Here is a 12,606-nt window from a genome sequence, read left to right as displayed (position 1 = left end):
TGAGAAAAACTCTCAGCAAAATAGGGATAGAAGGAAAATTCTTCAACATAATAAAGGGCCTTTATATGAAGCCAACAGCCAACATCATCCCAAACGGAGAGAGTCTGAAAGCATTTTCCAGGAGATCGGGAACAGGACAAGGATGCCCTTTATCACCACTCTTATTCAACACTGTTCTGGAGGTCCTAGCTAGAGCAATTAAGCTAGATAAAGAAATAAAGGGCATCCAAATTGGCCAGGAAGAAGTAAAAGTATCTCTATTTGCAGATGACATGATCTTACACGCAGAAAGCCCTAAGGAATCCTCAAGAAATCTACTGAAACAGCAGAGTATCAAGATATAAGATAAACACACAAAAATCAGTTGGATTCCTCTACACCAGCAAAAAGAACATCAAAGAGGAAATCACCAAATGAATACCATTTACAGTAGCCCCCAAGAAGATAAAATACTTAGGAATAAATCTTTCCAGAGATGTAAAAGACTCATACAAAGAAAACTACAAAACCTTTCCGCAAGAAACCAAAAGAGACCTACATAAGTGGAAAAACATACCTTGCTCATGGATAGGAAGGCTTAACACTGTAAAAATGTCTATTCTACCCAAAGCCATCCATAGACTTAATGCAATTCCAATACAAATTCCAATGACATTTTTTAAGGAGATGGAGATACAAATCACCAATTTCATATGGAAGGGAAAGAGGTCCCAGATAAGTAAAGCATTACTGAAAAAGAAGAACAAAGTGGGAGGCCTCACTCCACCTGATTTTAGAACCTATTATACCGCCACAGTAGTCAAAACAGCTTGGTACTGGTACAACAACAGATACATGGACCAATGGAACAGAATTGAGAATCCAGACATACATCCATCCACATATGAGCAGCTGATATTTGACAAAGGCCTCAAAACAGTTAAATGAAGAAAAAGTCTTTTTAACAAATGGTGCTGGCATAACTGGATATCCACCTGCAAAAAAATGAAACAAGACCCATACCTCACTCCATGCACAAAAACTAACTCAAAATGGATCAAAGACCTAAATCCAAAAGGAAAGTGTGGAGGGAAGGAGCAGGCCGTCTCATTCGGGGGAGAGCAAGTAGGAGTACATAGCAAGGTGTATATAAATTTTTGTATGAGAGACTGACTTGGTTTGTAAACTTTTACTTAAAGCACAATAAAATTTTTTTAAAAAGATGCATACAGTAAACTTAATATTTTAAATGTAGAAAAACATTAAAGAAATAAAAATGTTACAATAGAAAATATTCACATAATACATGATAAGGCAGTTAAGGAGGAACCCAAAACCAAAACCCAGTGCCATCGAGTCGATTGCAACTCATAGCAACCCTATAGGACAGAGTAGAACTGTCCCGCAGAGTTTCCAAGGAGCACCTGGCGGATTCAAACTGCTGACCTCTTGGTTAACAGCCATAGCATTTAACCACAACGACACCAGGGTTTTCTAAGGAGGAACAAAAGATCAAAATAGTCATGAGACACATAGAATACAAATAGTAAAATAGCAGATATAAATCCACCTGCATCAATAATGACATTAAATGGGCTTCCAACCAATACAGCGCAGTAGACAGAAGCACCACACCATGCCTGCACAGCAAAGAACCAAAAAACTATGTAAAACAGAGACTAACATCATTCCTTGAACCTGAAGTGTCAAATGAAGAGAAAAAGAACTCGGTCAAACACTGAATGGAATAAGAAACTGACAGAGGACAGAGAAGGAGGAGAGATACGTGCAGAGGGCCCCTATCATCTATAACTGCCTGGGTCTGCCATCTTGGACTCCTGTCGGGGATCCGCAGACAGGGAGCACAGGAAAGCAGCTTCGGGGAACTCCCAGCAGGAGACAGAACACTGGGTAACCAGTCACAAATGCTTTCACACCCCCCATGCTCTCCCTGCTGCTCTACCTCCGAGCTTCCGGGCTGGCAGCAGTGGCTTGTCCAGCCAGGATGTGCAGCATCCAAGATGCTTGGATTCACTCCATCCACACCGCAGATAGGTGGGTAGGGAGTATGGGAAAGCAGATTCACGAAGTTCCCAGAAGGAGACAGAGCACCCGGTAACAAGCGATATAGGCTTTCCTAACCCCCACGCTTTTTCCCCTACCCCTTCTGTCTCCTCTGCTTCCTGCCAGCCACAGTCTCTTGGCCGGGAGGCAACTGCTTTGGCTCAGGGAGCTTGGATTCACCCCACCCACAAGGGTTGGCCCTCTGAGCTGGTGTTGCTTCTTTCCATTTCTTTTGGTTTCTTCCATTCCTCCCACCACCTCCCCATCCTTATTCTTGAACACCTGGCTCCCTGTACCATTTTTGCTTCTTTTTGGAAGGCTGTGAAGCCCCGCTTGACTGAGAAACCTCTCCCCAGGCCCCCTACACCATGCTGGTAGGATCCCTGGGGCATTTTTTTGCTTGTTTTGTTTTGCTTTGTTCTGTTTGTTTTCTTTTTTCTTTTTGTTGCTTGGGAGCCCCTTCTAGCCGGGCTGCACTGCATGGCTTAGGAACCACTCCCCCAATCTGTGCAGCCATGTCGGTGTGATCCCTGAGGGCATTTCTTTCTTTCTTTCTCTTTTTCCATTTCTGTCTTTCTTCATTTCTCAGTTCTCATCTCTCTATACTTACCTTCCTGTCTTCTGAATACCTGGTGCTGTGTGACATCTATGCCTCCTCTAGCCAGGCTATACTGTACAGCCTGGGAGCTATTTCCCCAGTCTTCACAGCCCCACTGGTGGGACTTCTGGGGGCTTTTCTTTTCCAAATTCTTATCTAGTTACTATTTTTCTTTTCCGTTTTTTTTTTTTCCTTTTTGCTTTTCTCCGTTCCATGGTTTCTCATCTCTCTACTCCAGCGGTAAGCTCCCTTAGCACTCTTTTTTTCCTTTTATTTGTTTGTTTTTGGCTCGTGTTTCTCTCTCCTCTTTCCGATACCCATATTACCTCCACACATCACAACCTCCCCCCACTTTCTGACCTACCTGCACCATGCACTGAACATCACATTCCTGAATGGAACAGGCACAGCCTACCAGAACCTACCCAGCACTGATTCATGACAAGCCCCATTGGCCCTAGTACATGTCTCAAACAAGAGTCCCAGCCTCTCCCCTTCAGCTGGACGTTCCCTGCTGCACCATAGCTGACAGACTGGCCCTGTCCATTGGACAAGGAGGTGAGAAGTATCATGACTACAGATGAGTAAACAACAAAGAATGCATAGCCTACCTGCTCCAACATAACAAAAAAAGGACAAAACAAACAAACCTACAATCAAGAAATGAAGAAAATAATTACTTAACGTCCCAAAGACAGCAGACAATATCAAAACATTAAAAAAAAAAAAAGGACAGGATGGGTCCAGTAGGTGTCAAAAATAAAAAAGGACAGGATGGGTCCAGTAGGTGTCCAGATGACTTTCCAGTAGAGGAAAAGGCACTAGAACTATCTGACAGGAAATTCAAATCTCTAATATTCAGAGCAATCCAATAGCTAAATCAAAAAGGAGACAAAAATGAGGAAAAATAGACAAACTTATGGAAAATACAGATCAATAAAATGGAAAAATTCAGGAAAATAATACAGGAACAAAATGCCAAAATAAATGCACAACTAGAAATGATACAAAAACAATTATAAATCCAAAAGACAAACAACAAGATATCAGAAATGGACAGGGTCGTAGAGGGGCTGAGGAACAGGTTGAAATGACGGAAGACAGGATCAGCAAAATTGAAGACAAACACTTGGCAACAAATATGCTTGAGGAAAAATCAGAAAAAAGGAAAGGAGAAAATTGAAGATACCCTGAGAATTATGTGAGATACAATCAAAAGCAAAAATCTGTGAGGAATAGGAGTTCCAGAACAGGGACAGAAAATGGAAAACACAGAGACGATCATTGAGGAATTGCCCACAGAAAACTTCCATAATATCATGAATGATGAAAAGCTGACTGTCTGAGAACCTCAATGAACCTCATATAGGATAGACCCCAAAAGAAAAACACCAAGGCATATCATAATCAACATTCCTAAAGCTAAAGACAAAGACAAAGAAAAAATCCTGCAAGCAGCTTGAAAAATACAAAAAGCCACATAGAAGAAGAAACACTAAGACTAAGCTCTGATTATTCAGCAGAAACCATGCAGGCAAGAAGGCAATGAGATGACATACATAAAGCCTTGAAAGAAAAACAATTGCCAACCAAGAATAATATACCCTGCAAAACTCTCATTCAAATGTGATGGTGAAATTAGGACATTTCCAGATAAACAGAAATTAACAGAATATGTAAAAACCAAATTTACAATAATTATTAAAGGGAGTCCTACAGTCTGAAAACAAAGAACATCAGACCACACCCTGAATCTAGGACACAAGGCTGTACCAGCCAGATACCACCCTTGGAAATGAACTCTCAAGGACTATCCAAAACCAAAACAATTGCAACAGGGAGCCAGAGAGGTTAATCTATAAATGACAAGAACATCAGGACAATAAAAGAAGGAAAAAACTGTATAGGTATAGAACTTTCTATAGGAGAGGAAGACAAGGTGATACCAAGTAATAATAGGCTGGTTGAAACCTAGAAAGATAAGGGTAAATTTCAAGGTAACCACAAAGAAAGTTAAACCAACTCATCAAAATAAAGAAGAAAAACATAAAGTCTCAATAAAAACAAAATTTACAGAAACAAAAGAAATCCACAGACAAAAGGAACTCAGCACAAGAGTGTAAAAGAAACAAAGACTTGTTAGCCCCACAAAAAAAGCACGACAAAATGACAGCAATAAACCTACACCTATCAACAATTACACTGAAATTGGCCTAAGTGCACCCATAAAGAGACAGAGAGTGACAGAATGGATTAAAAAACAGGATCTATCAGTATGCTGTCTACAAGAGACACACCTTAGAAACAAAGATGTAAATTTATTAAAAATCAAAGCATGGAAAAAAAATCAAGCAAATAACTACCAAAAAACAGCAAGAGTGGCAATACTAATCTCAACTGAAATAGACTTTAAAACAAAATTCACCATAAAAGACAAAGAAGGGCATTATACAATGAAAGGGATGATCCATCACGAAGACTTAAACATAATAAACATCTAGCCACCCAATGACAAGGTTCCAAAATAAATAAAACAAACCCTAACAGCACTGAAAACAGAAACTGACTGTTCCACAATAATAATGGGAGACTTCAACACACCACTCTTGGTAAAGGACAGAACAGCTAGAAAGAAACTCAGCAAAGATAAAGAAAAGCTAAAGAGCACAATCAGCCAAATTGACCTCGTAGACGTATATAGAACACTCCACCCAACAACTCCAAAGTACACTTCTTTTCCAATGTACATGGAACATTCTCCAGGATAGACCACATCTTAGACAACAGAGCAACTCTCAACAAAATCCAAAGCACTGGGATAATACAAACTATCTTCTCTGTCCACAATGCCATCAAAGTAGTAACTAACCACAGAAAAAGTAAGGGAAAAACAATCAGTTATATGGAAACTGAATAACACTCTGCTTAAAAACCACTGTGTACTAGAAGAAATCAAAGACGAACCAAAAAATTCCTAGAAATCAAACGAGAATGAAAACACATCATACCAAAACCTTTGGGACACAGCAAAGGCGGTCCTCAGAGGTCAATTTATAGCAAAAGATGCACATGTCAAAAAAAGAAGAAAGAGACAAAATCAAAGCATTAGCTGCACAACTTGATCAAATAGAAAGAGAACAGCAAAAGAAGCGCACACCCACCAGAAGAAAGAAAATAATAAAGATCAGAGCAGAAATAAATGAAATAGATAATAGAAAAATAATAGAAAGAATCAACAAAATCAAAAGTTGGTTCTTTGAAAGGATCAACAATATCAAAAAACCACTGGCCAAACTGACCAAAGAAAAACAGGAGAGGACACAAATAACCCAATAAGAAATGAAATGGGGGACATTACAACAGACCCAACTGAAATAGAAAAGATCATAACAGAGTATTATGAAAAACTACGGTCCAACAAATTTGAAAACCTAGAGGATATGGACAAATTTCTAGAGACACATTACCTACCCAAACTAATACAAGATGACATTGAAAATCTGAACAGACCCATAACAAAAGAAGAGATTGAAAAGGTAATTTAAGTTTACAATAGCAAAAAGTTGGAAGCAACCAAGGTGTCCATCAACGGATGAATGGGTAAATAAATTGTGGTATATTCACACAATGGAATACTACGCATCGATAAAGAACAGTGACGAATCTATGAAACATTTCATAACATGGAGGAACCTGGAAGACATTATGCTGAGCGAAATTAGTCAGAGGCAAAAGGACAAATATTGTATAAGACCACTATTATAAGATCTTGAGAAATAGTAAACCTGAGAAGAACACATACTTTTGTGGTTACGAGGGCGGGAGGGAGGGAGGGTGGGAGAGGGTTTTTTATTGATTAATCAGTAGATAAGAACTGCTTTAGGTGAAGGGAAAGACAACACTCAATACATGGAAGGTCAGCTCAATTGGACTGGACCAAAAGCAAAGAAGTTTCCGGGATAAAATGAATGCTTCAAAGGTCAGCGGAGCAAGCGCGGGGGTCTGGGGAACATGGTTTGCGGGGACTTCTAAGTCAATTGGCAAAAGAATTCTATTATGAAATCATTCTGCATCCCACTTTGAAATGTGGCGTCTGGGGTCTTAAATGCTAACAAGCGGCCATCTAAGATGCAGCAATTGGTCTCAACCCACCTGGAGCAAAGGAAAATGAAGAACACCAAGGCCACACGACATCTAAGAGCCCAAGAGACAGAAAGGGCCATATGAACCAGAGACCTACATCACCCTGAGACCAGAAGAACTAGTTGGTGCCCAGCCACAATCGATGACTGCCCTGACAGGGAGCACAGCAGAGGACCCCTGAGGGAGCAGGAGATCAGTGGGATGCAGACCCCAAATTCTCATAAAATGACCAAACTTAATGGTCTGACTGAGACTGGAGGAATCCCGGCGGCCATGCTCCCCAGACCTTCTGTTGACACAGGACAGGAACCATCCCCGAAGACAACTCATCAGAAATGAAAGGGACTGGTCAGCGGGTGGGAGAGAGATGCTGATGAAGAGTGAGCTAATTATATCAGGTGGACACTTGAGATTGTGTTGGCAACTCTTGTCTGGAGGGGGGATGGGAGGATAGAGAGAGAGGGAAGCAGGCAAAATTGTCAAGAAAGGAGAGACTGAAAGGGCTGACTCAAGAGGGGGAGAGTAAGTGGGAGTAGGGAGTGAGATGTATGTAAACTTATATGTGACAGACTGATTGGATTTGTAAACGTTCACTTGAAGCTTAATAAAAGTTATTAAAAAAAAAAAAAAGGTAATTTAAAAAATTACCGACCAAAAAAAGCACTGGCCCAGATGGCTTCACTGGAGAATTCCACCAAACATTCAGAGAAGAGCTTACACCAGTACTACTAAAGCTATTTCAGAACATAGAAAAGGAAGCAATACTTCTGAATTCATTCTATAAAGCCAGCATAACCCTGATACCAAAACCAGGCAACGACACCACAAAAAAAGAAAATTACAGTCCAAATCTCTCACTAATATAGATGCAAAAGTTCTCAATAAAATTCTAGCCAATAGAATTCAGCATCATATCAAAAAAATAATACACCATGACCAAATAGAACTCATACTAGCTATACAAGGATGGTTCAACGTTAGAAAATCAATCAACGTAATCAACCAAATAAATAAAAGGAATCACATGATCATCTCAATCGATGAAGGAAAAGGCATTGGACAAAGTCCAACACCCATTCCTAATAAGAACTCTCAATTAAACAGGTATAGAAGGGAAATTTCTCAACTTAATAAAGGGCATCTATGCAAAACAAACGGCCAACATCATTCTTAAGAGAGAGAGGCTGAAAACATTCCCCTTGAGAATAGGAACAAGATAAGGATGTCGTTTATCACCGCTCCTATTTAACATTATGTTGGAAGTCCTAGCTAGAGCAATAAGGCAAGAAATGGAAATAAAGGGCATCCAAATTGGTAATGAAGAAATTAAACTCTCTCTATTTGCAGATGATATGATACTATACATACAAAACCCAAAAGACTGCACAAGACAACTACTGGAACTAAAAGAAAGATTCAGCAGAGTAGCAGGCTACAAGAGAAACATGCAAAACTCAGTTGGGTTCCTATACACCAGTAAAGGATGATGAAAAAGAAATCCTGAAAACAATACCATTTATAATAGCCTCTAAAAAAATCAAATACTTGGAAATAAATCTAACCAGGGATGTAAAAGATCTATACAAAGAAAACCGGAAAACACTACTGCAAGAAACCAAAAGAGATCTATATAAGTGGAAAACCGTACTGTGCTCATGGATAGGGAGACTCAACATTGTGAAAATGACAATTCTACCCAAAGTGATTTACAAATACAATGCAATCCCAATCCAAATACCAACAACATTCTTTAAAGAGATGGAAAAACCTATCACTAACTTTATATGGAAAGGGAAGAGGCCCCTGATAGTAAAGCACTAGTGAAGAAGAATAAAGTAGGAGGACTTGCACTACCTGATCTCAGAACCTACTATACAGCTACAGTAGTCAAAACAGCCTGGTACTAGTACAATGACAGATACACTGACCAGTGAAACAGAATTGAGAACCCAGATGTAAATCCACCCACCTATGGTCACCTGATATTTGGGAAGGGCCCAAAGTCCACCAAAAGGAGAAACGCAAGTCTTTTTAACAAATGGTGCTGGCCAAACTGGATGTCCATATGCAAAAAAATGAAACAGGACCCATAGCTCCACACCATGTACAAAAACTAATTCAAAATGGATCAAAAACCTAAATATAAAGCCCAAAACTATGAAGGTCATAGAAGAAAAATAGGATCTACGCTAGAGGCCCTAATACATGACATTAAAAGGATACAAACCACAGCCAACAACACACAAGCTCCAGAAGATAAGCTAGATAACTGGGATCTTCTAAAAATTAAGCACTTATGGTCATCAAAAGACTTCACCAAAAGAATAAAAAGAGAACCTACAGACTGGGGAAAAAATTTTGTCTATTCCAAATCAGACAAAGGTCTAATTTCTAAAATCTACAAGAAAATCCAACATCTCTACAACAAAAAGACAATCCAATTAAATGGGCAAAGGAAATCAGCAGACACTTCACCAAAGAAGACATTCAAGCAGTCAACAGACACATGAGGAAATGTTCACGATCTCTAGCCATCGGAGAAATGCAAATCAAACCCACCATGAGATACCATCTCACCCTGGCATTACTGGTACGAATCAGAAAAACAGAAAATAACAAATGTTGGAGAGGCTGCAGGGAGATTGGAACTCTTAAGCACTGCTGGTGGGAATGAAAAATGATACAACCATTTTGGAAAAGGATATAGTGCTTCCTTAGAAAGCTAGAAATAGAAATACTGTATGATCCAGCAATCCCACTCCTAAGAATATATCCTAGGGAAATAAGTCTTCAGACAGATATATGTACACCCATGTTCATTGCAGCAATTGTTCACAATGGCAAAAAGATGGAAACAATTTAGATGTCCATCAACACATGAATGGATAAACAAACTGTGGTACATAGACACAATAGAGTATTATGCAATAACAAATAATGATGAGTCTGTGAAGCATCTCATAACATGGATGAATCTGGAGGGCATTATGCTGAGTGAAATAAGTAATGCCAGAATGAAATGATGTCTTTGTCATTTTGATTTGCATTTCTCTAATGGCTAGTGATCTTGAGTATTTCCTCATGTATCTGTTGTTGTCATTGCTGTTGTTAGGTGCCGTCGAGTCTGTTCTGACTCATAGTGACCCCATGCACAACAGAACGATACACTGCCCAGTCCTATGCCATCCTCACAATTGTTCCTATGCTTGAGCCCATTGTTGCAGCCACTGCGTTAATCCATCTCATTGAGGGTCTTCCTTCCTCTTTTTCTCTGACCCTCTACTTCACCAAGCATGATGTCCTTCTCCAGGGACTGATCCCTCCTGACAACACGTCCAAAGTATGTGAAATGAAGTCTCACTACCCTTGCTTCTAAGGAGCTTTCTGGTTGTATTTCTTCCAAGACAGATTCGTTCATTCTTTTGGCAGTCCGTGGTATAGTCAATATTCTTCACCAACACCACAATTCAAAGGCATCAATTCTGTTAGCTGCTTGACTGTTTTCTTTGGTAAAGTGTCTGCTCGTTTCCTTTGCCCATTTTTTAATTGGATTATTTGCCTTTTTGATGTGGAGGTGTTGGATTTTCCTGTAGATTTTAGAGGTTAGACCTTTGTCAGATTTGTCACAGCCAAAATTTTTTTTCCGATCTGTAGGTTCTCTTTTCACTCTTTTAGTGAAGCCTTTTTGATGAGTATAAATGTTTAATTTTTAGAAGGTCCCAGTTATCTAGCTTATCTTCTGGAGTTTGTGTGTTGATAGTTATGGTTTGTATTCTGTTAATGCCATGTATTTGGGCCACTAGCATTGATCCTGTTGTTTCTTCCATGATCTTTATAGTTTTTGGTTTTATATTTAGACCTATTTTGATCTATTTTGCATTAGTTTTGTGTATGGTGTGAAGTACGGGCCCTGTTTCATTTTTTTGCTGATGGATATCCAGTTTTGCCAGGATCATTTGTTAAAAAAATATCTTTTCCCCCCTTTAATGGAGTTTGGATCCTTGTTGAAGATCAGTTGACTGTAGGTGGATGAATTTACACCTGGGTTCTCAATTCTGTACCATTGGTCAATGTATCTAACACTGCACCAGTACCAGGCTGTTTTGACTACCGTAGCTATATAGTAGGTTCTGAGGTCAGGTAGTGTGAGTCCTCCTACTTTATTCTTCATCTTCGTTAGTGCTTTACTTATCCCGGGCCTCTTTGTCCATATAAAGTTAAAGATTAGCTTTTCCGTCTCTTTAAAGAACACTGTTGGTATTTGGATTGGGATTGCGTTGTATTTGTAGATTTCTTTGGGTAGAATTGACATTTTCTCAGTGTTGAGTCTACCTATCCATGAGCATGGTATGTTATTCCATCAATATAGGTATCTTTTGGTTTCTTGCAATAATGTTTTTCAGTTTTCTTTGTACAGGTCTTCCACATCCCTGGTTTGATTTATTCCTAAGTGTTTTATCTTTTTAAGAAAAATGGTATTGTTTTCCCAATTTCTTTTTCATCATTCTCTTTATTGGTGTATGGGAATCCAAATGATTTTTGGATGTTTATCCTATATCCTGCTACGGTACTGAATCTTTCTATTAATTTCAGTAGTTTTCTTGTGGAGCCTTTTGGGTTTTTTACTTGGAGTATATCTTCTGCAAATAGGAACAATTTTACTTCATTTTTACCAATTCAGATGGCCTTTATTTCTCTTTCTTGTCTTATTGCTCTAGCTAGGACTTCCAGCACAATCTTAAATAGGAGTAGTGATAAAGGTTATCCTTTTCTTGTTCCTGTTGTCAAGGAGAATGTTTTCATCCTCTTTCTGTTACATACGAAGTTGGCTGTTTTTGTATAAAAAAAAAAAAAGATGCCCTTAATTACATTGAAGAATTTCCCTTTTCTACCTATTTTATTGAGAATTTTTATCAGGAATGGGTGTTGGGTTTTGTCGAAGGCCCTTTCTTATTTGGTGGAGATGATCATGTGATTCTTTTTTTTTTATTTATGTGGTGGATTATGTTGATTGACTTTCTAAATTTGAGCCATCCTCACATACCTAGTATGAATCCCACTTGCTTGTGGTGTGTTATTATTTTTTGATCTGATGCTGAATTCTGTCGGTAAAATTTTGCCCAGAATTTTTGCATCTATATTCATAAGAGATATTGGTCTGTAATTTTCTTTTTTGTAGTATCTCTGGCTGGTTTTGGTATCAGGGTTATCCTGGCTTCATAAATCAATTAGGAAGTATCCCTTCCTTTTCCATGTTCTGAGATTTGTGTGATACGGGTGTAAGCTTTCCTCTGAATGTTTGGCATTACTCTCCAGTGAAACCATCTGGGCTAGGGCTTTTCATTTGTTTGTTTGGAGTTTTTTGTTTGTTTATTTGTTTTGTTTTTTACCTTTTGAATCTCTTCTCTTGTCATGAGTCTGTTTAGATTTTCTACTTCAGTTTGTGTTAGTTTGGGTAGGTAGTGTGTTTCTAGAAATTTGTCCACTTCCTCTAGGTTTTCAAATTTGCTGAAGTATAGTTTTCCATAGTACTCTGTTAACGACCCTTTTTATGTCAGTTGAGTCTGTTGTAATGTCTCTGATTTCATTTCTTATTTGGGTTATTTGCATCCACTCCTGTTTTTCTTTTGTCATCTTGGCCAATGGTTTGTTGATTTTGTTGATCCTTTCAAAGAACCAACTTTTGGTTTGGTTGATTCTTTCTATTGTTTTTCTATTCTCTGTTTCATTTATTTCTGCTCAGATGTTTATTATTTCCTTTCTTCTGGTGGCTGTGGTCTTCCTTGCTCTCCTCTTTATATTTGCTTGAGTTGTGTAGCTAA

General features: G+C 38.8%; 1 protein-coding gene across 1 annotated transcript in view; it reads left to right on the top strand.

The window, feature by feature from the left end:
* Positions 1-1,921: 1,921 nt before the first annotated feature.
* LOC100663464 (spindlin-2-like) overlaps positions 1,922-12,606 on the top strand; it is a 35,952-nt gene continuing 25,267 nt past the window's right edge. The window contains exon 1 of the mRNA XM_064278440.1: positions 1,922-2,094. Coding sequence (XP_064134510.1) covers positions 1,922-2,094 — 173 coding nt within the window. The remainder of the gene's footprint in view (positions 2,095-12,606) is intronic.

This window comes from Loxodonta africana, chromosome X (genome assembly GCF_030014295.1).
Source record: "Loxodonta africana isolate mLoxAfr1 chromosome X, mLoxAfr1.hap2, whole genome shotgun sequence".
Classification (NCBI taxonomy): Eukaryota; Metazoa; Chordata; class Mammalia; order Proboscidea; family Elephantidae; genus Loxodonta; species Loxodonta africana.
The sequence above is the reverse complement of the archived record's forward strand: the minus strand, read 5'-3'. Positions and strand labels throughout refer to the sequence as shown.